General features: G+C 42.1%; 1 protein-coding gene across 4 annotated transcripts; it reads right to left on the reverse strand.

Moving 5' to 3' along the window:
* Positions 1-1,290: 1,290 nt before the first annotated feature.
* Positions 1,291-27,800, reverse strand: SERTM1 (serine rich and transmembrane domain containing 1). 4 transcript variants are annotated; one of them, XM_020891728.2, is made up of 3 exons: positions 27,385-27,800; positions 25,503-25,566; positions 1,291-4,186 (listed from the first exon to the last, which is right to left on the reverse strand). In XM_020891728.2, exon 3 carries the CDS (start codon positions 4,020-4,022, stop codon positions 3,693-3,695), a length of 330 nt encoding a protein of 109 aa, XP_020747387.1. In that variant the 5' UTR covers positions 4,023-4,186; positions 25,503-25,566; positions 27,385-27,800; the 3' UTR covers positions 1,291-3,692. The 4 variants fall into 4 exon arrangements, with proteins under 4 accessions (XP_020747387.1, XP_070327431.1, XP_070327432.1 ...); XM_070471330.1 differs by lacking the exon at positions 27,385-27,800 and adding an exon at positions 25,975-27,175; XM_070471331.1 differs by lacking the exon at positions 25,503-25,566.
* Positions 27,801-27,900: the final 100 nt, after the last annotated feature.

The raw sequence follows: 27,900 nt of genomic DNA on the forward strand, positions 1-27,900 counted from the left end.
TCTGTGTGCTACACACATACACAGAGGATTCTGAGAGCTGCCCACTGGTGACCAGGAAGAGAGAGCACAGCTGTCCTCTCAGGGGACAGCCTGAAGGGAGCCCTGGGACCCCCAGGCTCCTGTCCGACTCTTCCCCTTCAGCCTCCCCCGACCACCCACTGGAGCCGCCCCCACCCCCTCCACGCACCCTGCTCTGTCCTGAGTTACTCAGGCCCTGGGAGATGCAGTGCTGAGCTGTGAGTTCTGTGTGCTCTGCTGGGTAGGACGGTTCCTAGAGGGCTTCTTGAAGGACAGTGGGCCTGGTGTTGGTTTGAAGTGGGAGTCTTGGGTGGGGAACAGCCAACCTTACGCAGCAGACCTAGACGGCAGACCGTCTAGACACTGGCATTTTTCTTGGAGAATGTCTCATTTTCATTCACTGGTCCATTCATACGCTATTGCTTTCTTTTGGATTGTGGGGATAATCTAGCTAGGATGCCATGAAAAACATGTTTTGTCACTTGATAAATCTCGTCAGTGAGCCCCATCCTCTAACCTAGTCTGTTATAGGCACACAATCTTGTGAAACGGGTGCTTTTCTCACACCTCCCTTCCCGGGAGCCCAATGTGATGACAGCAGTTTTCCACCAGGGAGGGTGGCCTGGAGTTCAGCCCCTCCCTCATGGGTGGGGCTGTGAGCTGTGTGTGGGGGAAGGGGATACTTCTTTCAGAGAAACAGCAGTTACTTAGGCAGTAGTCCAGAGGGAAGACCTCCCTGGTCTCCACAAATACGCCCAGGCAATATATGTGACCCTGGGCTTCCCTGGTGGCCCAGATGGTAAAGAATTCGCCTGCAATGCAGGAGACCATGTTCAGTCCCTCCAGGATTCTTGCCTGGAGAATCCCATGGACAGAGGAACCTGGCAGCCTATAGTCTATGGGGTCGCAAAGAGTTGGACACAGCTGAGCGACTAACACTTTCACTTTCCTCCGCCACAGTGTGTCTCACTGACCATGAGCATCAAGCAGGGTCCTTGTTAAACATAAGGGTTCTCTGGCTCCCTCCTGAGGTCTGGACTATGGCCCGGGAATATTTCCTGAATATTTCCCAAGCATCCAGGTGATTCTTCTGATCAGGAACTTTTGGAACTCACTGCCCCAGAGGGAAGGGACCCTTCAGAGGTGGGGAGAGACTGACGTTTTGACCACTCTTTATTGATCCTGCTTCAGCGAGGACTCGAAGGAAAAAGCCTTCCCAGGAGAGAAGCTTGTGGGCTACCTCACTGAGAACAAACAAGAGACGAGCCAGGCTTCCAGTGGGCTTGATTTCTTTATTTATAAACCAGTCTTCCAACCTTCCTGAACTTAACACAAATTCATCTCAGGTTGTACAGTGTGTTATCCTGACAAGCTGGGAGTGACAAGCCCTATTTTATGTCTTTGAATGTTGCTCCCAACCACTAACCTTGAGAGCTGGAACCCTCGTGGAGAGGGGTTGGGTGGGAGGGGAAGGGAGGGGTGTGCCTGAAAATTTAAAAAAAAAAAATTAGTTTTAGTCCTGGAAGCCTTTAGATCTCTCCCAGAAGGAAACAGTGTAAAGTTACCCCCTTAGAACAGATCATTCACAGATTATACTGTCATGTGGCAAATTTGCTCCTTTATTTTTTAAAATCAGTTCATCGGAGTCCTTTCTTCCTTGGTAACCAAAATAGCACAAGATTAATCAAAGAGCAAAAGTGATAATATAGATGCCTCTGAATCCTGTGCAGCTTTCACACAACTCTTAATTGGGAAGGGTGTGAATATATATATATATATATATATTATATATTCTGTGTTGTGTACGGAGACACACACACACACACACACACACACACACACTGAGAATGCTAATAATGGTCTAAAATAGAGTTTTTCCAGTCCAGCATTTATACTACATAATAACATTGTAACACACTGCTGTGCTTTAAATGACAGCAAAGGGGAAATTTTCACTCATTACATATTTCAGGGCTGCAACTCTGTGCAGGTCTTTTAGTGTTTGGGGAGATTTTTGATACATAAACCTTCTGATATGGTTGGATTTCAGCGAGGCTTATGGATTAAAAAAACAAACAAACAAACACATTCTGATCCTGTGAATTCACATCTCTCTCAGCATTTTAGAATGACAAAGGTATGCCCTGTAAAAATGGTGCATTCTTTATCCTACTCCAGAAGCCACGCAACCAAACCAAAGGGTGGCTTGAAGGCCCCACCACTCCAGATTATTAAATATTTTGGATAAGAAGTGTCCAGTTGCCCTGGGCAGATGGGGCCATGCTGATGCAGGGGCTTTGCAGGATGAATACATTCAGTGTTTACATGGTGGACCACTGATTTCAAAAATTATATTAAAATTCTTACTCTTAAGAAGCTGCAAAGTAGCAAAGCTACTCTTTGCTTGCTTTGTTAGTTTTTTTTTGGGCAACTTGAGTCCCTCCACATTCCATGTCTATGCTCTGGAGGGTGCCTCCTTTCATGCACAAAGCCCCAAGTTCAAGTGTGCTTGGCTGACCACAGTATAGCAGCCCCCTACCCAATGTGTTTACAATTTTAAACATAAATCCACATCCTGGAATCCTAATGTAGAGTCTTACGGTAACACACAACAGTGAATTATCAGAGACATGTAACATTCACAGAGTATATAACAACATAAATATTTAGCAATGGAGTCTTCTAAGTTTTGCAACCTCATGTGAGTGAACAGACATCTGACATCTTGAAGTCAATATAATTCTGCACTGAGCTTATGAAGACTGTGAAACTGAATAAAGGAACATACTTTCACAACCACGAAGAGTTATTACTTTGCAAAATACAACTAAATGAGTATTTTCCGTATGTATGATTCCCACTGATGGAAATTACAGATACAAAATAAAAATTTCCAGTGTCTGTTCTGGTGCCTGTCTTAGTAATAGCAATAGCAATTATCACAAAGAATTCCACAAACATAGAGTCATTAAGACTATAACATAAGTAGGAAAAAAACCCCAACAGGCAGAAATATGTTACAAATGGCATCATAATACATATTTGTCTTGCTATTAAAAGTTAAAGTCTTCCAGAACTTCTCCATATATGACTTAATTCATCAATAAATGTGGTTTTCATTGGTTAAAGTGAAATGAAATAAAACACTTAGTATATTTTTGCCTCTGGTTGTAGAGATGTTATACATGAAATCTAAACTGACTTTTTTTTAAAAATTTGGTGCTTTTCACTTTATCTTTTCAATATGTAAAATATCTTCTACATAGCTCAGACTTCACTTTGCCAGTTTCTGCTGGCTCCATTGATTTCATGGTTTTGTAAGAGAAACAAAAGTGCAGAGCCCTGATCCAGCTTCCTCTGCGAGGCCGCCTCAGGTGAGTTAGGCCTCCGGTGTCCAACAGGGTGGCCTGCCCCACCGAGAAGCCAGCTCCAGGTTCATCAAGCAATCTGGGTGAAATTCTTCACCATGCAAGCATTTCTGTCAGCATCAACTCCTACATTCACACTAAAAGCATCATGAACAGAAAAAGAAATCAGGGCTGAAGGAGGAGGAGAACAAGGTCTAACTGGGGAAAAAGAACAAAATGGGCATTTCTTTCCTGAGGTGCCTGCTTCCTGTGATACTTCCCCTGAGGGAAAGCTTCAGCGACCACGGCACTGAAGAATTATTCCATTCAGGAGGAAAGGTTTGAAAAAGTGGACCTTTGCGAGGAAATACTGCAGACTTCCAAGTTGGTGAAAGAACTCCCAGCGTCGCTTGGATACTCCGGGTAGGAGGAACTGGAGGAGATGATATTTTTGAGCCTCTGGAGGGCGATGATTAAAAGCAGGAGCAGAAAGGCTAACAGGCTGAGGAATATGGACACATAGATGTAGACATTTGACAGGTGGCCCGAGGATGGGTCCACCGATGTGGACAGGGATGTGGGAAACAGCTGGAGGAAAGTTCCATTCTCCACACTCCCCGAGAACGCAGAGGAAGAGTCAGGTTCAGACATCTTCATGGAAGGTCACAGAATGCACAGTGTATGAAAAGTCAGTTTCACACAGGCGTTAAAAGGGACAGAATCAGCATTCCTTCTGTCGTGATAGCATCAGCAAACACTGCAGCACAACACAACTTCTCAGTTTCCAAGCAAAGGCGGCAGGTACCAGGTGTCCTTTGACACTGCAAAAACAAACAAAAACCCCCAAACAACTGAGTGCTTTATTCAGAAAGAAGTCACATTGACTCTCATTTCCAGTTTTCATTTCAGCAAGGCTTAATTATAAAAATCCATCAGGGAGGGAAAAAAATGAAGTCACTTTGCCAGGAACAAGTAATGTTCCTGACTTTATGTTACAAATGATGATATAAAAATGCACTTTTATTTGATCTCATAGTACCCTAGGTGCCAGGTTTCTCCAAAATAAAAAGGAAAGTACATTTCTGGTGTGTTCCATCTGCTGAGATTTCAACAGATGCTCCAAGCCTGCTCTGAGAATAGGACCCCAAAAGTTAGCTGCAAACCTTCCTCCTCCAGAAAATGAATTCCCTGCACTGTCCAGCCCACCAGCACAACTTTTTCTGACCAGTATTTCCTTCTAGCATGCTTTGGAGAAGCACTGCACGTGTAAGCTTGCTTTTCATACTTTGCTGACTTGTTTATAAAAACATATCTCTTTGGGTTTGGGGGCCATTCCTGCATATTTGTTTCCTGTTAGGTCTACCTCTCTACTCTGTCCTGCATTATTTTAGGCACTGAATAAAAACCTTTAGATTGATAAAAGTTGGACTTCCTCTTAATAGTATAAAGAGTACTAGGTTTGCTGTCAAGAGCCTTAAGTTTGAGGCCTGAATTCTCCTTTATCTTTGGTAAGTTAGGCAAATTGCCTAGCTTCTGAGCTTCATTTTTCTCATCTGTAAAATAGTGTAGTACTGCCCTAACTGCACACTGTGTTATGCAGGGATCAAGATAATAGACAGGGAAGCACTCTGAATTGTTAAAATTGGGCCAAAATGAACTCAGTGTGTGTGTGTGTGTGGGGGGGGGTTCATCTGTGTGTGGGTTGTAAGTGTATGTGGTGTGTGGTGTGTGTGTGGGGTATGTGTGATGTGTGTGTGCAGTATGTGTGGTGTGGGGGGGTACTTGTGTGTGGTGTGATGTGTATGGGTGTGTGTGGGTGTAGGGGGTACGTGTGGTGTGTGGTGTGATGTGTGTGTGGGATGGTGTGTGGGGGATGTGGGGTATATATGGGGGTGTGGTTGTAGTGTGGTGTGTGTGTGTATGTGGTGTGTGTGTGTATGTGTGTGGTGTGTGAGGCGGGAGGTGCGTGTGTATATGTGTGATGTGGGTGAATGGCTGCAGGGAAAGAAATGCTCTTGGCCATGTTCCCCTCCTTATGTGGTCCCTGTGAGGAAAGCCAGAAACAAAGTGGACGGAGCCAGGCAGGCATCCTGGGAGGGAAGGTGTGTGATTCTGCAGGCTCCAGGCGTGGATGTGGGTGCCATGTGTCTCTACCACCCTCTCGTCCATGACTGGAGAAGTCCCAGTCAGCTTCTGCCTAGTCCGTGTGGGGGCGAGGGAAGCATCCTGAGGGAGAATGATCTCTCCGATGGATGACTCTCTTTCCTCAAATCCAGCAAAGATGCTCTTCCTAGCTCTTTATGGCATTGGACCATTTGGTTGTAAATTTCCAGGTTTCCTTGCATCAGATGTAGTGAAATGCTGATGCAAAAAATATCCTCTGTACCCTGGCTTTCCCTTTCCCTAACCTCTGCACTGCATTTTACCTTGACAACCTGCCTTTCCGTCCATTCCTCAAATCTAATTAAGTGACTGATTCCTTGAGGGGCTGACAGTGGCCCTGTGGCTGTAGCTGAGCGGCACTAATGATCCCCAAGAAGGAAGGACCCTCTGAGAGGGCTGCCCTAGCGGCAGTCAAGCCAGTTAACAATCCCAGTGACTCCTCAGAGGAGGCCACGGGACAAGCTCTTAGTATTTCTTAAAATAATGAGACTCTCACTCCTCATTACACTTTGGTGATTTTAATTCCATTAGGCTGCTATAGGCTCCTAAGGATCCTTTGAAAAAAAGAATCACAGCAGGACTGCAAACGTGTCCCACTGATCTGGTAGTAATACCATGCCTTATACAGCAGATAAGTGCCCTAGCCATTCGTCTGTAGGGAAAATAGCAGCATCTCAGAGACAACATCCTGGAGAAGGGAATGGCTACCCACTCCAGTATTCTGGCCTGGAGAATTCCATAGCCTGTATAGTCTGTGGGGTCGCAAACAGTCAGACACGACTGAGCGACTTTCTCTCAGAGACAGCATGGTGCATAGGAAAGAATCGTGTGGACTGAATGGAAAGAAATATTCAAGATGTTCTGGTAAGACCTCCTAAGTCTAGCTGAGGAAACTAAGAACAAAGATGCTGATCTACATGGCAAAAATAAATGTATCTAATTAGAAGACAAGCCAGGACTTCTACTTTTTATACCATCCGGTCTCAATTTTCCTATCCTTTGGTAGTAATGATTTTACACCTTTTTCTGGCATCAGTAAGAAGGTAAGGGGGCTGTGCATTTTGTGTTCCTCTTCACACAAACTAGTTTGTAGGGGAGGCAGAGTGGAATTATCATTCCCATTTTGCAGATGAGGAAACTGATCTACAAAGAAATTGTGATTTACTCAGGATTCACAGCTAGTCAGTAACAGAGGACAGAGAGGAACCCGTGCCTGAATCGTGTTCTTACTTTCCTCAACTGTGGTAGGAAGAGAAAATGATGACACTCAGTTAATTCCTACCTGCCATTTAAAGTGCCATTCAAATGAAAAACAAAATGAACTTGGACAAGCTCACAGTTTAGTCTTGATATTTGTTTTCCCATCTGTCCAATGATACATTTTCTACCTCTCCACAAGCTCCTAAGTTAGGATGTGACACTGTGTCCAAAATCATGCTTTGAAATAATAAAAGGCCATCCAAGTAAAAAAAACAGTAGATATAGGTCCCTCGAAAGACTAGAGGGACTTCCAGGTCTCTGCTAATCCAATAATTCTGACATGTACAGGTGATACATTCAGCTGAAATTGGCTGAGTTTTCTAAAAACCACCTTTGCTACCCAGCTCTGTATCATTTTCTGGAGGTGGAGTTGGAGGCTCTGAATCTGTCACTGGCAATTCAATGATAGAGCTCACAACTGGCCGCCAGACCAATTGCTAAATCCAAGGTATCTATTTACAATGTAAATATTCCAAGAGTACTTTTCACCTCCTGAAGATCACCTTCTTTGAGACAAAAGCCCATTGTGAGCCTCAAATGTCTATGGAAGAGTTTATGGCAACTGAGGCTGAGAAGATTTGGGGAAAGTGACCTTCCAAGTGGCCTTGGGAGATAATGGCAGAAATGAACAGATGACAACTTGCATCCTTATTCAACATTTCACAATTAAATATCTTCTCTAAATATCCTTCCCCCGATATTTTAGTTACTATTACTTTCAGAATACTATTTAATTTATTTATTTATTTATTTTTTATTCATTACTTTCCATTTATTCAACAAACATTTACTGAATACCAGGCACTGTTCTAGAACAGTAGGGATACAGTAGTGAACAAAACAGACAGAAATCCTCCTTGCAGCTTATATTCTATTGGGAAGCTGTATTCAAATTCCCACACTGATTATTTGTTGGTTTTTCTTTTCAGATTTTCATAGAGTATTTATTTATTTTTTCTTTTTTATTTATTTATTTTTTTTCTTAGTTGGAGGCTAATTACTTTACAATATTGTAGTGGGTTTTGTCATACATTGAAATGAATCAGCCATGGATTTACATGTGTTCCCCATCCCAGTCCCCCCTAGATGCTGTTAGCATCGAAACATGTATATTATTTAGGGTGAAACAGATCACCAGCCCAGGTTGGATGCATGAGACAAGTGCTCGGGCCTGGTGCACTGGGAAGACCCAGAGGGATCGGGTGGAGAGGGAGGTGGGAGGGGGGATCGGGATGGGGAACACATGTAAATCCATGGCTGATTCATGTCAATGTATGACAAAAAAAAAAAAAAAGATGCAGTGGTAGGAAAAAAAAAAAAAGTCTGTTCTATACATCTGTGTCTCTTTTTCTGTTTTGCATATAGGGTTATCGTTACCATCTTTCTAAATTCCATATATATGTGTATGGTCACCTTATCTTTGACAAAGGAGGCAAGGATATACAATGGAAAAAAGACAACCTCTTTAACAAGTGGTGTTGGGAAAACTGGTCAACCACTTGTAAAAGAATGAAACTAGAACACTTTCTAACACCATATCTAATTTAAAATGACAGATCTACAAACTTCATTTCATTCTTCCAGTCTGAAACAATAGAGTGTATGCACTGTTAGAATCATTTTAACTTGATGACATGACTTCTCATTTTCTTAAAAATTGATACGTCTTCTTTCTCTCTGGTGAATGTTTTGAGTCTGTGTATAATGCTGAGGATGACCCAAAGTGTATGTGTTTAGGCACGAAGCAGTTTGAATGAGGCTGTTGGTGGTACTGTGGCAACAAAATCAAACAAGTGTGTTTCAAGATGCTGCTTCTTGGGCTGTTTCTCCCACACAGATTAGGTTCAAAGGAAAAAAGAAAGCGACTTCATCTGAAATGCATAGCCTTGACCCATCCAGGGGCAGCGGAAGCAGACTCTCATTTCACGTGGCACTTAAAGCCATGTGAGGAATGCGATGCTTTTTTATTTTTTTTCTGACCCATTCTCAGAAAGTGGTTTTTTTTTGAGAAAGGGAGAAGAGACAGAGAGATCACAATATAAATGAAGATCCAGGGAGATGTTTCAGTTCATGGTCAGCCAGCTATCCCTTTGTCTCTTGGAATAAAAAAATGTGCTGGGAAGAAATCTAGGAACGGCAGTCACCTCCTGAAGCGAGGAAGGAAGCAAGGGCGTGTGATCTCACCTGAGCCCAGTCGGGTGGGGAGTCAGAGGAACCACACAGACAAGGCAGGCCTGGTGGAGGGGGCGGGTCTCTGTTGCCTGTCACTGTGACTCCCAGCCTCTGTGACTCCTCTGAGAGAAGGGAAGCGTTCCTTCCCATGGGGTGATTATGAGGACTGTGAAGCTTTGGAGGAGCAAAGCATTCTCTCCCGTGTGTGTACCTTCCGGCTTGGTGAAAGGAAGAAGATCTGATAAGCCCTCATCCCTGAGTGCTCTCCCAGAAGCATGGCAAGACCCCTGGGCGGCCAGCTTGTGGGAGGGGCCTCTGCCAGGGCCTCGACTTCTACAGTACAGTGGTGGGTTAAACCCAGCCTACAGTCGGCCTCCGCGCTGGCACAGCAGTCTCTGAGCTTCTGACCTTTATTTAAATACATGTCTATGTGAATAGCAACCCGTTGAAAGGTTTTGTTGTCGTTGCTGTTGTGGAAAACTGGGACAAGCTGCTCTGTCCCCTTGTGGACATTATTTAAAGAGTGCCCTAGCTGTTAGGATGTTGAATTAACAGTTCATCGTTATCACACCCTGCTGTTTCATTCTCCAAAAGGTGGGCCTCCCAAACCATTAGCAACAATTTGATACAGTATTAACATGCATGGTAAAGGCTCTTTCCAGGTCTACAAATGTAAAATTTAATTGTATAATGTAATGAATAGTTTTAGATGATATAGTTGATCTCTTTCTTTGTAGGACACGTAGAAACTACCATTTCCAGAATCTGGAGGGGAACTTATCATATCTTAGCACAGTTGTTTTTAGTTCTACTTAGAAAAGAACATGTTTTATACAGGACCTTGAACTTTACAATTTGCATGATTTTCTTTTCTCTTAATGCTTTTTCTTCACCTAGTGGCCTTTTAGGTCATTCTAGGTAAGAAAAGGTAGATGCTGACAATACATACTTGCTACCCACTGCAAGTGAAGATTTAAATGTAAATCTTTTAATTTAAATTTAATTTAAATTAAATTTAAATGTAAATATAAATCTTCACTTTCAGTCAATGGCAAACACTTACCCCTGGACTTGCAATAATGAAAATAATGAAAATAAAGTTTATTATCTTACTGCTAACCTTATTCAAAGCTGATTAAGCTGATTAAGCTGATTAAGCCCATCCATGCATGCATGCTAAGTCACTTCAGTTGTCTGACTATTTGTGACCCCATGGACTGTAGCCCACCAGGCTCCTCTGTCCATGGGATTCTCCAGGCAAGAATACTGGAGTGGGTTGCCATATATTTGCTTATTTACGAACTGCTCCTGCTTAGTCAATACAGCGCTTTGGGAGAAGAATTTTGTGTGAAAATTAGTGGAATCTCATTATGATTCCCTGTGTCAGCACAATAAAAAATAAAACCAAGTACAGAAAAAAACTGAGTCTATGTGCTATTCAATGTGGAATTAGAGAGCCATTTCATGAAAAGAAGTGTGGAGAGATGAAGTTTCTGAATAACACCCTGGAATTCATGGTCTGGTCTGGATGCACCCGTGCTAAGTTGCTTCAGTCGCATCCAACTCTTTGCGACCCCATGGACTGTAGCCCGCCAGGCTCCTCTGTCCATGGAATTCTCCAGGCAAGAATACTAGAGTGGGTTGCTATGCCCTCCTCCGGGGGATCTTCCCAACCCAGGGATGGAACCTCCATCTCTTCTATCTCCTGCATTCCAAGTGGGTTCTTTACCACTAGCACCACCTTGGAAACTCCCCTGGACTGGATAATGGCAGCCAAAAAATTAAAACGAACAGTCCTCTTTATCTGTGGTTCAAAAGAATGATGAGAAAATGTAATCAGAACTTTTTCATAGTACTCTGGTGAAAATTAAAGAAATGTTGGAGTAACAGCTTAGTATCTGTGATTTATTTTCAAAACCAGTTTCTAGGGTAGGTCATTAGGTGGCTTTGGATTCAGTCCAATCCCTTATTATCTCTCTTTACCTCAGTGATGGCTTTTATCTCTCTGGATTAGCCTCCAGCTCAGTAAATTATTTCCTCAGCAAAATAATTAAATTATTTTCAGAATACTTTTATGTTAGGCTAGTTATTTTGTTCCAATTCTTTAAAAATTAGTTATCTACATAAGGTATAATTCACAGAATATTCAGAATATACCTTTCTTGATATGCAAAACAGTGTGGATTGAATGAAATTATAAAATAAAAATTAAAAACACAAGAAACTATTTCAAAAGGATATAGGAACCTAAGTGTTTTGACCATCTATCTTTTACAGCCTCAAAAGCAATATGAGTTCCCTTGCATCTATAGCACTGTTTTCCTGGTGAAATCAAACTATTATTTGTAATAAAGTTTTGCTACATTTGTTGTGAACATTTTTATGTCAAAATCTCTGCCTTAGTAAGAATAATTATTTTTAAATGATACACCCTTAGAAAAAATAGAGTTTAAGTGGATAATTTTCTGGACAATGATGCATGATGCATGCATTCTCAATCGTGTCTGACTCTTTGCAACCCCATGAACTATAGGCCACCAGGCTCCTTGGTCAATGGAATTTTCCAGGCAAGAATATTGGAGTGGGTTGTCATTTCCTCCTCCAGGGGCTCTTCCCGACCCAGGGATCAAACCCAAGTTTCTTTTGCCTCCTGCATTGGCAGGCGCATTCTTTACTATGGTGCCACCTGGGAAGCCCCCATTTTCTGGATTAAAAAGGTCAAATATAAAACCAGTTTTAGGCATAGTATTTTCATGATTTTTTAATGATGTTTAGAAAAGACCAAGAAGGGATCTACCTTGCACTTTGGGAAGACTGGACCCATCTATGTTATTAACACAATGAATCAAATCAAAATGAGAAAAGTGGCAACTTAAAGGTTGAATGAAGCAGGAACTGGTTCAGAAGTAGCAGAACATGAGAGTCACTTTCAGAGAGCAGGAAAAAAGATTATTGGCTAAACACTTGATTTAAAGAAAAAGCAAACAGTCAGAGAAATAATGACTTGAAGATCACAGGCAAGGTTGAAATGAATCAGTGTGAAGAAAGATGGTAAGAAGCAAGATCGACCTTTCAAGATGTTACAGAATTTTTAATGAGGACTTTGAGGTGCAACTCCCTTCCTCCATTCAGCTCTGATCATTTCCAATTTTTTTTAGAAGAATATTAAGAAAAAAAATATGTATTTTTTTAAATTCTTGGGGCAACTAGTATACAAAAAAATCTTATTTTTTTAATTTTTGTTTTTGCTGCCCGAGGGCTTTCTCTAGGTGCTCTGCGAAGGCTTTCTCTAGTTGTGGTGAGCAGGCTCTAGGACACAGGCTCAGTAGTTGTGGCCCATGGGCTTAGTTGCTCTGGGGCATGTGGAATCCTCCTAGACCAGGGATCAAACCTGTGTCCCCTGCATTGCAGGATGGATTCTTAACCACTGGACCACCAAGGAAACCTGCTTGCTTATTTTTAATAAGACGAGACATGTTTTAAAAAATTCTCAACCATGCTCTGGTTGGAGAACGATGGTCTGGCTGGAGAATGGCATTTTCTCCTTTCCCATTGCCTTTCATTCTATCTCCACAATTAAAATAATTTGTATTAAGTTTAGCTTTTGTCCAATAAGGAAATGCTCCTAACAGTCTCCTTATGGAGTATGATATTTAGAAAGATTTTGTTCTTGTAAACTTAATTTTGCAGTTGCCATAAGTCACTTTTTTAAACCTTTATAGGTAGGCCACAAGGTATTCCCCTCGACTCTCTCAGGCTCCAGGGGCCTTCGAGTGCCCCTAAAACTGTTCTAAGGAGACAAGGAAGAGCTTGGAAATATGGGGTTTCTATAAGCTTTGATAAAGTCCACTCTAGATTAAGCAGATTCCTCTGACGTAGGCATCTATGGGCCACTGGGACCATTCAGCGTAAGAAGAAAGTAAATGAGCTTGTACAACTCCTGACCAATGCCACTCTTTACTCTCTTGTTTTTATTGTTATTTTCCTTTTTAAATGCACATTCTTCTGTTTGTGACTAACCCGATCCCTCTTTTTCTACATTTCCTTCCATCTCCCATAGGTATCTAAGCTAATGTGTTCAGTGAAAACTTTTCTGATGGCATATGCTTCTGTAAATGTCTATTATTGTTTTGTGTATACATTATCTTATAATTTTTCATCTGTCTTGTAAATTTTCAGCTTATAAGAATGGATATATAGTAAATGTTTTATTCACTTCATAAATTAAACCCCAACTTAATTTTCCATTAAAATATCTTTGTAATTGAGGTATACGGAAGACAGGAAGATAAATTATCTAATATATCCACTTCTAAAATTTGCACCTAAGAATATGCCAAAACCTAACAAACTATTCTCTTATCTATAAAAATCACATGTACAGGTACAGTTTGAAAAAAAAAAGTGATGATATAGTTTGTTTGAAAAGAACTTCAGTATTAGCAAATTAATTAAACAGGCCACAATTTATTTCAATTTCTCTGTTGACAACTATAGTCATCTATTTGTTTAAACTAAAATGCTTTATAGCCTCTTCTTAGAAATGGACTGGAATATGACAAGTATGTGTGTTTTAAGTCCTGCATTTCCCAGCAAGGACTCAAGCTCAGAGAGTCTTCCATCTGATGACATTTTCAACCAAGCATTTACTTGAATTAATAAACCATCGTCCCTCATAATACAACTACAAATAGAACCTTAGTTGATTACATAGTGTGGACATTGCCCAGTCCTCCTGGATATTAGCCCAGTGCTTAGCATAATTCATACATATGGATTCTACTAAAGGATTCTCATTCTTCCAGTCCTCCATGGCTGACAGTCAAAGTATGATGATGCTTTCCACAGTGAAACGGGTATTTAAAAATAATAATGCTTGGTAATTGGCGGCTTAGGCAGGCTAAGTTTTGGCTACACCCAGTTTTGGCTGTATTAAATTATTTAGTATTCAGATGAATACTCAGAGAAGAAAAAGTAGGATGCAGATGTCAAGATTTATCCTCTAATGCAATGAAAGATCTTTGGACCCATTACAAGGAAAAATAGCTTTGTTATAAAGGACATTACTAGGACAACTGGGGAAATTTGGGCATAGACTGTACATTGGATAACTGCATTATAGCAATATTAAATTTCTTAAGTGTGATATAGGAGAATGTTATGATTATTAGGAAATACATGTACAAAGTAAAGTGTCATAGTAGCAGCAACTAACCCTCAAATGGTTCAGCCAAAATAAAAAAAAATAAGTACATACACACATACAGAAAGAAAAGATGATGAATCAAATGTGTTAAAATATTAGCAACTGATTAGTTAAAGGATATATAGGTGTCCATTGTTATTATTCTCATAGTTTTTCAGTAGGATTGGTTATCTTTAACATATAAATTAGGGAAAGATGGTTTATCCCCAAGGGAATTAAGAAAATATATTTGGTATAATATGCAGTAAGTCAGTAAAAATGTTAGAAGCTTCTAAATAAATACAGTGATAAAGCCTGTCTTTTCAGTGGGCTTTGGAGAAGTTCAAATATTTGCTGCACCATCAGCTTATGATGCTCAGAGGTACAGGAAGTGAAGTCCCAGAGAAAGAGAGGGAGCCTGTTTAATATACCTAGGGAACTGGATCCGAAGTGAAGTCTCAGAGAATGAGAGAGAGGAGGTTTAATGCACCTAGGGAACTAGATCCATAGTGGCAGGATAGGCTGCCTGAACACCAGGAATGGTGGCTGGCCAGCCAGCCTTGCTCATGACTTCACTCCGCCACCATTCACTGGTCTGAATCTCTGTCTGGACCTCCAGATGAACATAAGATGTTCGATGTTCATCTTACATCATCAGTCATCCTCAGAGGCAGCCCAGGATATCTTTCCTGCATTTTAAATGCCCAGTCAAAGGGCGGGGCTTTGTAGGTATCCTGATTCAAGAAAGAGTAGTTTTCTTTCTTTTTTAAAATAATTGAGATATAATTGACATATAGCTTCCCAGGCAGTTCAGTGGTACAGAATCCACCTGCCAATGCAGGCTTGATGCTTGGGAGGGGAAGATCCACTAGAGGAGGAAATGACAACCCCTTCCAGTATTCTTGCCTGGGAAATCCCATGGACAGAGGAGCCTGGCGGGCTACAGTTTATGGAATCGCAAAGACTCAGACGCGACTGGGCAACTGAGCATGCATCACTCTTTAGTATAGTAGTAGTAACTGACATATAACATGGTATTAGTTTTTGGGTATACAACATAATGATTAGATATTTGTATATTACAAAAGAATCACTATAAGAAGACAATATGTGCCACCACCCACAGTTGTAATTTTTTCTTATGATGAGAACTTTTAAGATATTAGCAATTTTAAATATACAATGCAGTAGTATTAACTACAGTCAACATGACAAATGTTATATCCCCATGACTTACTTACTTTATAACTGGAAGTCTGTATCTTTTGACCACCTTTGCACATTTCACACATTTGTTCTACCTATGAGCTTGTTTTTGTCTTCTTTAGATTCCACATATAAGTGAGACTGTGTGAATTTGTTTTTTGGTCTGACTTGTTTCACTTAGTATAATGTCCTCAAGATCCAAGAGAGAGTCATTTTCTATTGAGGACTAGTGTGTTGGCAGGCTCTGTGGAATGTCACTGAGACTCACAATAGCCAGTGAGGTCCAGGTTCCACACAAGGCCCACAGGAAACACAGAAGCAAATAAACTCAGCAAAAGTGGGAGACTTGATTTAGGCATCAAGCATCAAACAGTCTTCAAACTCCAAGTTCAGCAGATCAAAGAACTCATGCTCCCTACAACTCAAATCTAGCAGCCACCTCATGATCACCCAGGTTTGGGTGAGCCCTCTACTGTGGCAAGAGGAATAAACCCAAACACATGAACTCTCTTATAGTCCAGGGTCTGCATCTTTTGAAACAGGAGCCAATAAACAATTTTTAAAGAAGGAAACTGCTACTACTGCTGCTAAGTCGCTTCAGTTGTGTCCGACTCTGTGCGACCCCATAGATGGCAGTCCACCAGGCTCGCCCATCCCTGGGATTCTCCAGGCAAGAACACTGCAGTGGGCTGCCATTTCCTTCTCCAATGCATGAAACTGAAAAGTGAAAGTGAAGTCGCTCAGTCATGTCCGACTCTTAGTGACCCCAGGGACTGCAGCCCACCAGCCTCCTCCACCATGGGATTTTCCAGGCAAGAGTACTGGAGTGAGTTGCCATTGCCTTTTCCAAAGAATGAAACTAGTCACTGAAAAATGCAGCTGCAAATTTTTTTTTTTTTAATGTGGAGCATTGATATTAATAGTGCTTTTCTTCAGTCATAAGCAATCATATGACTGAGGCTCTAGGTAGGTACCCTAAATTGATGAGTACCAAATGAGTCAGATTTTAGGCAGAGGTTAAATAAAACACCAACCATATAAGGAGACAAAGTGCCCTCTCAGGGCTCTGAAATTACTCTTCTACCAGATTCCCAAGTTCACCAGGGAAGGCAGGAGACAGAAATGAGGACAGTGTGTCCTTCATCAGGAAAGCATGTTCCCTCCGAAACTTCCCATGGTCCTGCTAATCCTTTGTGTAAACACAGCAGCAGAGCTTGCCTTAACATTCTCTCATTCATCCTTCCTTTCTCTCTCTCAGGCTGCACCATATACTCAAAAGTCTGGCTAACAAAAAGAATGTCTACGTGTTCCTTATAACATGGAACACCATGATATGGCAGACTATCAAATGTAGAGGAAATCAAGTCCCCAGCAGCCTGTTATTTAAGATAACAACCCAGGACCAAAATTTGTCAAAGACAATATGGAAGCAATAAACAAATGTAGGCTCCAATACTCCCAGAATGTATTTCATTTTTAAAAATGGGAAGAGGTCAAATTGAAAAATAATGTCATTATTTGTAGAAAACAGACTACCACACTGATGGCCTATATAAAAGACTTATACAATTCTTTTAAAAGTACAAATAAATATGGCTTTACTCATGAAAATCACGAGTATCTTTTATATAAGATTTAACAGACTTTGGCTTTGTCCTCTCTTAAGGTTGAGCTCTCCACTTTACCCTTTGAGGTTGTGTGCCCTGTGTTTCTTAATTAAAGCTGTAGAAATACTCTTATAAGCACACATTCATACATCACTCATTTCTCTTACATCTAAGTGCTTTTTTATTTCAGTGTGTGTGCACTGGGTGTAGAGGCAACATCATGCCAGAAGAATGATGAGCGGTGGCAGGGGGTGGTGCGAGGATCCTCATGTCATTATGGAATGAGAGGAGGTCTTCAGAACATGACAGGCAGAGGAAGCTGGATCTGACATGCTTGTACAGGAGAAAGGATGCCCAGTTTGGAGAGACAGTAACACAATGAATGGTAGCAGCTGATATGTATTCAATAAAAGCACATACTAGTTGTGTGTGTGTGTGTGTGTGTGTGTGTGTGTGTGTTACAGGGATATTTTCTCTAAGCTTCACATCTCTGTACTGTAGTTATTATTATTCCTTACTTTGCTGTAACCAAGGAGAAAATTAAGGATCAGAGAATTCAAAAGCTTGCCCAAGGTTACCCAGCCACTTAAGAGGCCAGACTGGAATTCAAATCTATATCCCCATGTCTCCAGATTTTCTGTTCATTCCATTTCTTCTCTCCGGGGAGGCTGAAGATAAAGGAGGAATAAATTTGAGACCTGTGGTCATCAGTGATGCTCACATGTTTCTGCTGTCCTTCCCTCTGTCCAGACATGTTGTAAGGCTGCAAGTGTGTGACCCCTCTGAAACTAGGGTGGCCACATGACTTGTTTTGATCAATAAAATTTGCAGAAAATTTTACATGCATCCCTTGTGGGCATAAAATGTAAGACTACATGTGAGATTTGCCACATGCCTTCCTTCTGCTCCAGTAACTATGTGAATTTGCTTCTCTTGTGGCTCAGCTGATAAAGACTCCACGTGCAATGCGGGAGACCTGGGTTTGATCCCTGGGTTGGGAAGATACTCTGGAGAAGGGAAGGGCCACCCACTCCAGTGTTCTGGCCTGGAGAATTCCATGGATTGTATAGTCCATGGGGTCACCAAGAGTTGGACACAACTGAGCAACTTTCACTTTCACCTTTCTTTCACGTGTGAGACTTGCCACATGCCTTCCCTCTGCCTCAACAACTGTGAGGTTGGGCCAGCTTCTGCCAATCTGAGTTCCTGGGTGACCAAAGCCAGTGCATTCACCCCTTGCTGGTTGTGTGAGCACTTAGTGTGAACAATAAATAGACTTCTGTTGTTTTAAGCCACTGAGGTTACTCTCTTATTTTGTACTGTAGCATAATCTACCTTCTACTGACTGACTCACTATCACAGCAGAGGTTATGATGGTATATAAGAAACTGACTTTAAAGCAGCCAAATTCTGAACAATGGAGAACTGCATGAATTACTATATATTACATTAAAACTCTCTTTTGGCACTGCTAAGAAAGAAGGTTGTAAAGCATGTTTTTGGCTAGCTTTAATTTCATACAAGAGTGAGGTTTAAAGGAATGAGAGTGAGCTACTGATACAGCTACACACATTCCCTGACAAGCTGGAGCATTCAGTTCAGTTCAGTCGCCCAGTCATGTCTGACTTTTTGCACACCAGTCTTCCCTGTCCATCACCAACTCCCGGAGCTTACTCAAACTCATGTCCATCGAGTCAGTGATGCTATCCAACCATCTCATCCTCTGTTGTCCCCTTCTCCTGCCTTCAATCTTTCCCAGTATCAGGGTCTTTTCCAATGAGTCACTTCTTCACATCAGGTAGCCAAAATATTGGGAATTTCAGCTTCAGCATCAGTCCTTTCAATGAATATTCAGGACTGATTTCCTTTAGGGTGCATGAAGAGGTGCTATTGTATATGGACAGTCCTGCCCAGCGGTCACTTTAACCTGCACAAATGGTTTCAAGAGGGACTAAAGTGAAAGTGAAAGTCACTCAGTCATGTCCAGCTCTTTGTGACTCCAGAATACTCGAGTGGTAGCCTTTCCCTTCTCCAGGGGATCTTCCCAACCCAGGGGTTGAACCCAGGTCTCCCGCATTGCAGGCAGATTCTTTCCCAGCTGAGCCACCAGGGAAGGCCAATCCCAGCGGGTAGCCTATCCCTTCTCCAGCGGATCTTCCAGACCCAGGAATTGAACAGAGTCTCCTGCATTGCAGGTGGATTCTTTACCAACTGAGCTATCAGGGAAGCCCTCAAGAGGGACTAGGGTAGGGGCAATAAAGACATGAAGACTAACTCAAGACCCCTAATGGATAAAACAACTCATTATACAAGTAATGGGATAGTGGTAGTGACTTTGGTTAAGAAAACTATTCTTTGATACAATCAATGATTCACTCAACAACAACTTGTTAACCATGTACTATGTAAGGTAAGGTGATAAAATATTACTCATGTAATATTTTAGACTCATGTGCATGAGTCTAATGCACATGCATATTTTTATAGTGACCATCTTGATTAAAAATTCTAAAAAACCTTCCTTGTATTACCTACCTTATATGTCCCTTGTTACATAGCTACATGCTACATTTCCAGGCTCATTTTTCTCTTGTCCCTGAGAATGGTGTTCCAGGCATATCAAACTATTATAGATTTCCCATATATTTTGAATTCTTATATTTAATTCTTATATTGGTATGTCTTCTCCCCAACTCCATCCGAAATCCAATTTGTTCATTCTTTAATACTCTGCAAACCTTCCTGCCTCTGCCTCATCTAGTAATTCACTCATAATATAAATCCCTACCTATTTTTCTCTAAGCAAATTTCTGGCTCCTTCTTCTGTATTCTCAGGATACTTTCTATATCTTTCTACAATAGCATTTTTCACATTTTATTATACTTGTTATATTTGTTGACCCATTGGTCTGCTTTGATAGACTATGTACTCTTAGAAGAGAGGACTAATCTTTCTGTCTATGAATCAGCAATCTGTTATAAAGATGCTCTGTAAGTACTTGAAGGAAAGAAGGGATCAAAGGATAAAAGAAATGAGAAACTTGAAGCTTCTTGGAGAGGTAGTTTCTGTCTATTCTACTTTTGGATTCACAATAATATTTATTGAATGAAGGAATAAATGATCTTGTATTAAATCATACTGATTAGGCAAAGGGTAGTTATTCAATAGTAAAAAAAAAAATGATGAACATGCCCTAAATTTATAAATATTTTAGTTAGGGCAATAAAATGAATAGTTCCATGCTCCAGAGCAAACTTGGATCATACTTTTATCAAGCAATTGTGTCTCTCAACAATATTCAACAAAGATTTTATTGAATTTCCTGTCCACCAGGATAATGGAGCAATCTGCTGTCAACACTGAAACATATTATCATGAACGTAGTTGAGTGGCTGGAATGAATGTATTCTGAAGAGCACAATAAAAATCAAAAGGGAGTTTACCATTGTGAATCAGTGAAGATGTGACTGGATGTGGAAACAGGATGCATTGTTGTCTTTTTTAACGTAAAGTTAAAGTCTATGATAATCCCATTCTTTGAAAATTACCAAGTCTCTTACAATCACAGTCCTTGTCTCTCTGCTCATCTGTGGAAGTAAAAATGGTCAAGGGCAATATGCTGATCATTGTAGGGAAGGGTATTATAACTAGCTGCATACAGGAACACCATGTTTTGTGGTGCTATTAGTCACTCTATCTCAAAGTTAAACACACCTTCCCCTCAAAAAAAAAATTTTTTTTTTTCAATAGAAAATGAGCACAGGAAGAGAAAATGTTTACATTTTTACAAATTTCTCAATTTAACTACAAAGCCCACCTTAGAGATCAGTGCTACTATTCAAATAAGCCACTTGACTCCTTCAGGAATAGGTGGGTTATGAGTCCTTGTGAGAAGAGGAACTTCAAAGCACTGCTTCCTTCATCAAGAAGGTTTTACTACCAAAAAATCATCCAAACTAAAAAGTGTGCTTTCATGCCTTATTTGATTTATATTCTGGCTCAAGTTCCGTCTCTCCTGGTGAATGAGTAATTAACAATTCAAGCGCTGGTGCGTGAACTGTACTTTGAGTAGCACTTCATCTTGATCGAAGCCATGGTAATGTGAGCAGTGATCTCCCCAGCAGTATTGTGTTAGGAAACTGATCCAGACTTCCGCTTCTTAGAAAATAATAAAGGGGATGAAAACAGAGGAGCACAAAAGAAGCAATTATTTTCTCTTCTCATTCACTGAACTAACTTAAGACACTTTTCATACATCTAACTCATTCCTTCTCTCCTGTTTACTCTCAATATTGACTTTCCTCTATGAAAGGTAAGTTATATGTATTTAGCTATACATTAAAGGATAATTTTTTTAAAATAGAATCAAGGAGTTGGAAGTCCTTAAAAATCAAGAAACTGATGTCTCTGAAAGTTAAGTGAATTTTGAAGGTTATTGATTATACTCCTAATGGAAAAAGAAGGCAGAAGGAGACAGAAGCCACAAAATGAGAGCCTGGGACTCCTTTTCCAATTTTAAATCCAACTAACTCAGCTGGCCTGGGTGGCCAACAATAGGAAATCAGATGAAAAACAAATTAGTCAATTTCTTTTGTTTTCCAGAGGTTAATTCATGATATCAATCGAAATATGTGCCAGGCAGGGTCCAATGGATAAATATAAGATCAAACTTGATAGAAATGACAAATGATGAGGACAGAATGAAGGATCTTGGAAACTAATTCAGTTGAACCAGGCCACCTTTGTTGACAAGGAATCTTTGAAGGTCTGAAAAGCATCGATCAATATTACACTGTCAATCTAAATGGCATGGTGCCCATAATCTAGCACTTGAATCATGAAAACTAAGGTCAACAAGCTCACCAATGACTTTCTCATGAGGAATTGTTAGAATAATCAATTGGTTGCCAAGGCATGTGAGGGGCATGAGGAGATGGTATTGGTAAATATTTTATTTTTGATCTGGGTTCCATCTGCATGGGTATGTTCAAATTGAACACAAAAAATCATAAATTATGTACTTATGACTTGTGTACTTTCACTATGGATGTTAAGTAACAATAAAAATTATCTTTTTAAGTGCAAAAAATATGTTGGGCATATAGAAGATACTCTGGATCACAGTGGGGAATATCTACTACTTGTTGGATGAATTACTTAGTCCTTTCTGTTTTACTGAAAAAATGCACAGCATTATAGGTCAATAATATAAATAATAAATTCTGAGAATTTACCCTATGGGGAAAAATAAGACAAATTTAAAGGGTGCATGCACAAAGATATACTCTGCAGCTGAACACTGGAACTACCAATGAGTCAAGGATTGGTTAAACAAATGATGGAAAGATTGTGCAAATGGGGGATTCTGGTATAACCAAAAGAATTATGTTTTCTAACATGGAAAGACGCTGCATACATGTCTGGCAAAGTCAAAAAGTAAACTTTAGAGTTGTGCATAGTATGATTCTGTTTTTATAAAATAATTACTATCCTGGCTATTGCTGCTACGCACGCGCACACACACACACACACACACAATTTTAGTGACATGCAAAAACCAAACCAAACTAAAGGAGATAAGAGGTTATGTACCAGGTTTCTAACATATGGTTTTGTTAGCAGGTGATATTATGGGTATGTTCACATTCTATTTTGTGCATGTCTGCATTTGAATGTTGGTACAAGAAAATGAATCTTAATCAGAAAATACAGATATTTTCATTAAGAAATAGAAATAAAATTTAACAATAACTTATGCAGTAAAATATTACTGATTAAGCCCAGAACTCTTTCTTTCTCCCTTTCCTTCTTTTTTGTAACGTATATGCTTAACAGAAGCCTTTAAAGTGGTTCATATGCACCTTTTATTTCAAAGTTTAAGACTCTCAGGCTGAGGCCAGTAAGTCAACCTGCCCAAAAGGATGTGACTGTACTTTCTGTTATAGTTGCATTTTACAGCATGTTCTGAATGTTCTATTTAAGAAATGAGAAGAGTAAGTCCCTCTGCTATAATCCTGGTCACAGGAAAAGTGAAAGTGAGTAAGAACCAAACCAGCATGATTGGCAATAGTTGGTAAATTGCCAGACTCATCTGATGAGTACTAAATGACCATGGCAAAGGAAAGCTGCTGTCTTGGCTACCCCAGGGGGCAAATCTGTTCCCCGAATGAATATCTTTAGTGTTTTGACTGTGATTTAAGTCAACTTCTTGTCTTTGCGAGTTTGAAATAGGTTCTTAACAGCCACCTATCCTTTTGTTTCCCATCAAAAACTGTATTCAGGTCTGTTACCTTCTTACGTTACCCTTTTTAACAACTATTATAGGCTTATAATTTCTACACCTTTTCACTATTGTCTATAATAATGTCAGCATCAAGATCAAGCCTGTAATATTGTACAAATCATAAATCTGGAATGCCTGAAAAGTGAAAGAAAGTGAAGTCGCTCAGTCGTGTCCGACTCTTTGCGACCCCATGGACTGTAGCCTACCACGCTCTCCGTCCATGGGATTTTCCGGGCAAGAGTACTGGAGTGGGTTGCCATTTCCTTCTCCAGAGGATCTTCCTGACCCAGGGATCGAACCTGGGTTTCCCGCATTGTAGGCAGATGCTTTACCGTCTGAGCCACCAGGGAAGAGACTGATCTCCCATCTTAATACAACTTATGCATGTATGCTAAGTCACTTCAGTTGTGTCTGACTCTGTGCAACTCCACGGACTGTAGCCCACCAGGCTCCTCAGGCAAGAATACTGGAGTGGGTTGCCATGCCCATGGGATCTTCCTGACCCAGGGATCGAACTCATGTCTCTTATGTCTTCTGCATTGGCAAGCGAGTTCTTTACCACTAGTGCCACCTCAGAGAAGGAGATGGCAACCCACTCCAATGTTCTTGCCTGGAGAATCCCAGGGACGGGGGAACCTTGTGGGCTGCCGTCTATGGGGTCTCACAGAGTCCAACAGGACTGAAGCGACTTAGCAGCAGCAGCAGCAGCGCCACCTGGGAAGCCGTTACAACTTCAGTTCAGTTCAGTTGCTCAGTCATGTCTAACTTCGACCTCATGGACTGCAGCACGCCAGGCCTCCCTGTCCATCACCAATTCCCGGAGATTACTCAAATTCATGTCCACTGAGTCAGTGATGCCATCACAACTTAATAGATGACAATTTAAAAGTTAGGAACTCAGAAAGTATTTATGACAGTCTCTCTTGTTCCTGATATGAATTCAGAGGGTTGAAATATTGACACTGTTTTGGCTAGATTGTGCCTTTTCATGTTTAGATATACTGTTAAATTGTATATGGCTACTTGACCATTCAGAACCGTCATTTTTTTGTTGCCAAAATTTAGTGTAGACTTAACAATGACTGTGTCTTGGTTCCAAAGGTGAGCATGGATTCTATTCATAGGGAACTCTTGAAGGAGTCATTCTGTGTCTGAGCTTCTCAGAACACTCGATCCCACAGAGACATCTACCACAAGTCAGAATCAGAGGTGCTGAGGCCCTAGAATGTGGCTCAGTAGTCTACTACCCTGGACCTGAAAAGGCCAGTGGATGTACAGATGGACTCCCCAGCTCTGCATCAAAGGCTGGTCCAAATGCAGGTATCATGGATTACTGTATCTAAGCCTCTGGCTTGATTTCTCTAGGTACATCTGTTAGCTCAAAGGAATCTTGCCAACTCAGGCACTTAATTTGAGCTTCCTCTCTGTTGGATTCCCTAATTCCACTAATTAACTTAAAGACTTTATTATTATTTTAGTTGTCATTAGGAACAATAATGAAACAGTCCATAAAAGTTAAGTCTGTGATGCTTTGCATTGATGCAGTAATATAATAGTACAGTATGTTCCATATATATCTATCTGAAGAAAATGGCATTCTTCTGGCATACTATTTTTTGGCTTCTAGTTTCTTTTAACAAATACTTACTGAATGGCTCATGGGTGCCATGGTCCAGGCAAGTAGGACCTATATTAGTGCCTGATGTCAAAGGCTTTTCATAATTTTCAGGTTCTTAAATTACTATTTAAAAACCCAAAGGAGCAAAAACCAAAAATTCAGCCATAGTTTTACTTTTTACTTTTACCTCATAACTAAATCTTAAAAAATATATTTAAATATATAGATTCTACAAACTTAAAAAAGGAAAAAGAAGGATATTAAAGTATAAGTGCAGGGAGACGAGTAAGCCCAGAGAAGAGTATTATTATCAAGTGGGCTGAGACTTGATTTGGAATAGAGACCAAATCAGAGAATTTTGTCTGTGATGGGCTAATCCTTTATTCTTAGCATAAATGCATTGGCCAAAGTTTACTTAATGATTAGTATGATTACTCATTCTCACCAATCAACTCTGTCATCCTTCATCTGCCCTCATTAAAAAGGAAACATATAAAAAATACTCAGGAAGCCTGTGAATAAGCCCTCTGATAGATCTGATGCCATACACCAGCACATTATGTATCTCTTTATCTCACAGACATCCAGGAAAATCTGTTGAATTGAACTAACCAGTGACAGGGAGAACAGAAGGGATCTTACCTTCAGTGAGGCTTCTTTAGAGAACCATAAAGGTGTGTGTGGTGAGTTCTTCAAAGCGCTTTGCCTTTATATAGAGGAATCAAAGATAGTCAATAAATAAGCCAAATAAATAATAAGCCTCCAACCCAAACACAGAAATGGAACACTCCACCCATTTTCTGGAACTCACTATTCCCAGGCTACTTCTGAGGTTGGCAGACGGTTCCCCATGCCTGATGCCAAGCATTTGAAGGTGACTGGGGCATCCTCTGTGGGGCTGGTGTCGATGCAAGACAGCCTCACTAACACTCCAAACGGCCATTTGTCAATACATTATAGATCAACTGTGTGCAGATTATAAAGGGTATGCATGTGTGTGTGCAGGGGTGAAGGTGGGGCTAAAATGCCTTTATACTTAGCAAAATAGTGCCAATATATTTAAGCATGCCTCGGATCACAAATAAGCTAAAACACAGAAGCTAGTTAAATATACCTTTTTTGTCTTTTTAAGGAGGATGTATTGGGCTTAATGCATTAGGGGGTAAACCTTTGAAGAAAAGGCTATCACTTATTTTGCCTCTTTTCCTGTTGATAAGCAACTGTCTTGACAGTGAATCTGTAAAATCTAAAGTGAAAAGCACCCGGAAAACAAAATGAAACAAACAAACAAAAAAGGCCTTTCAGGGCGTTATCCTTAGGGTGGGCCCGGGAATCCCCAGGACATAATCGCCTCCTGTTTCCCGCCCTTGGCACCTGTAGTCTGGGCTGAATTAAACGCGAAGGCTGAGACGTCCTGCATCCATCCGATCCCATTCTCGCCCGCAAAGAACCACCCAAGTGCTTACTTCAGCACAGAATTTTCCAAAGGAAATTTTACGAGCAGAGGAAATGAAGGACAGTAAGAAGCGGACCCCATCCCTGGAGTCTGGTACCAAACCCAGGAACAGCGGGGCCCCAGGCACTTGGCGGTGGAAAGCGAGCGGGTGCGGCCCGCTCACCTAGCCTGGGTCTCAACGAGACGAGTCTGTGAATGGAGGAGTCCGATGCTCCCCGCAGGACTCACCTTCCTCCTCAGTTAGAAATCAGACCATCTGCCCATGGTCCACGGACCTCGGCCGGAAAACGCGGGATTCCAGCGTCTCATCAGATCAGGGAAAACCGGGAGGAAGCAGGTGCGTTTTCCAAGAACAAGGACTCGGAAAATCGCGGCTGGGGAAAGGCAGCCTGTTCCGCGCCAGTATAACTTACTCGGATTTGGAGCCGCCGGGGACCGGTGAAGACGCACGCGAGGCAGGTAAGGTACAACGCGGGCGGTCAGTGTGCGCGCCGCGAGCCCTCAGGAAGGGAGGGGTGACCCTAGAAATCCAGGGGGGCGCCCAACACGCACGAGCGTGACCGCACACACCTCAAAGGTAAGAATAACCTTTCTCGCGAAGGCGAGCGTGCACCCAGAGAGACACGCTCCGCAAAGTGTAGAAGTGCCTGCACTTGAGCGGGGGAATCAATCCATCTCTGCAGCCGCAGACGCGAGGGCAGACCTCCCCGGCGCCCCGTGTCCGGGATAGAAGCGGGTCATCCCGGGACCAAGGACACGGCGTCCTGCTGTAGCCCCGAGGAGTCACCCCCAGAATAGGCAGAGACGGGCAGCGGAGGCTGCTCGCCTGCACGAAGGGGACACATTCGGGGGTGACCAGAACAAGGAGCTTAACCGTTGGGAGCCGGGGAGAGTTTGCGAGGCGGCTCCGGAGGGAGCGGAGCCTCTGGGACCCGAGGCCGCCCCAGGAGAGGAGTCGGGGTGCCGGGGGCACAGGGCGAGCCCCCTCCAGCCCTCGGCGCCCCGCGCCTCCCCGGCTCCCACTCCTCTGCCTGCGCTCGCGGGCGGCGTCGGGAGCCCCTCACTGACCTGCGGATCGGGGTGCGCGGATGTCCCTCGCCGGCTCCCGAGCTCGGGGTGGGACGGGGCTGCGTCGAGCTCCTCGCGGACGCCCCGCGTCTCGCCGCTCTGCGCAGGAGAAGCGGTCGGCGGGAATGGTGGAGCGCACCGGTGCTGCGCGCGGCTGGGGCGCACCGGCGGGCGGCGGGCGCAGCGGGAGGCTTCCCTCCGCCCCACAGCCGCACAGCCAATGGCGGCGAGCGGGGCCCACTCCCCGCCGCCCCCCAGCCTCTGCTCGGGCGGGCACTCGGTGCTAGGGCTGGAGCCAGGCCCTGGCAAGGGAGGAGCTTGCGCCAGCGTCGGAAAATCCTGGAGCGGGAGGAGGCTTTTGCGCAGGGACCCCCATCTGGGGAAGGCAGATGTGGTGGCCTCAACTTTTGCGCGCGCGCGTGTGTGTCTGTGTGTGCGCGCGCGCGCGATATTGAGGGAGGCAACGCAGTTCTCTGGGGACTTGGGGACCTTTCTCTGCAAGCAAAAGCATCTACT

This window comes from Odocoileus virginianus, chromosome 8 (genome assembly GCF_023699985.2).
Source record: "Odocoileus virginianus isolate 20LAN1187 ecotype Illinois chromosome 8, Ovbor_1.2, whole genome shotgun sequence".
Classification (NCBI taxonomy): Eukaryota; Metazoa; Chordata; class Mammalia; order Artiodactyla; family Cervidae; genus Odocoileus; species Odocoileus virginianus.

What these genes read in the sequence shown, in the direction of transcription:
- SERTM1 (XM_070471331.1), bottom strand. Translation starts at nt 4,022, where the DNA reads ATGAAGATGTCTGAACCTGACTCTTCCTCTGCGTTCTCGGGGAGTGTG.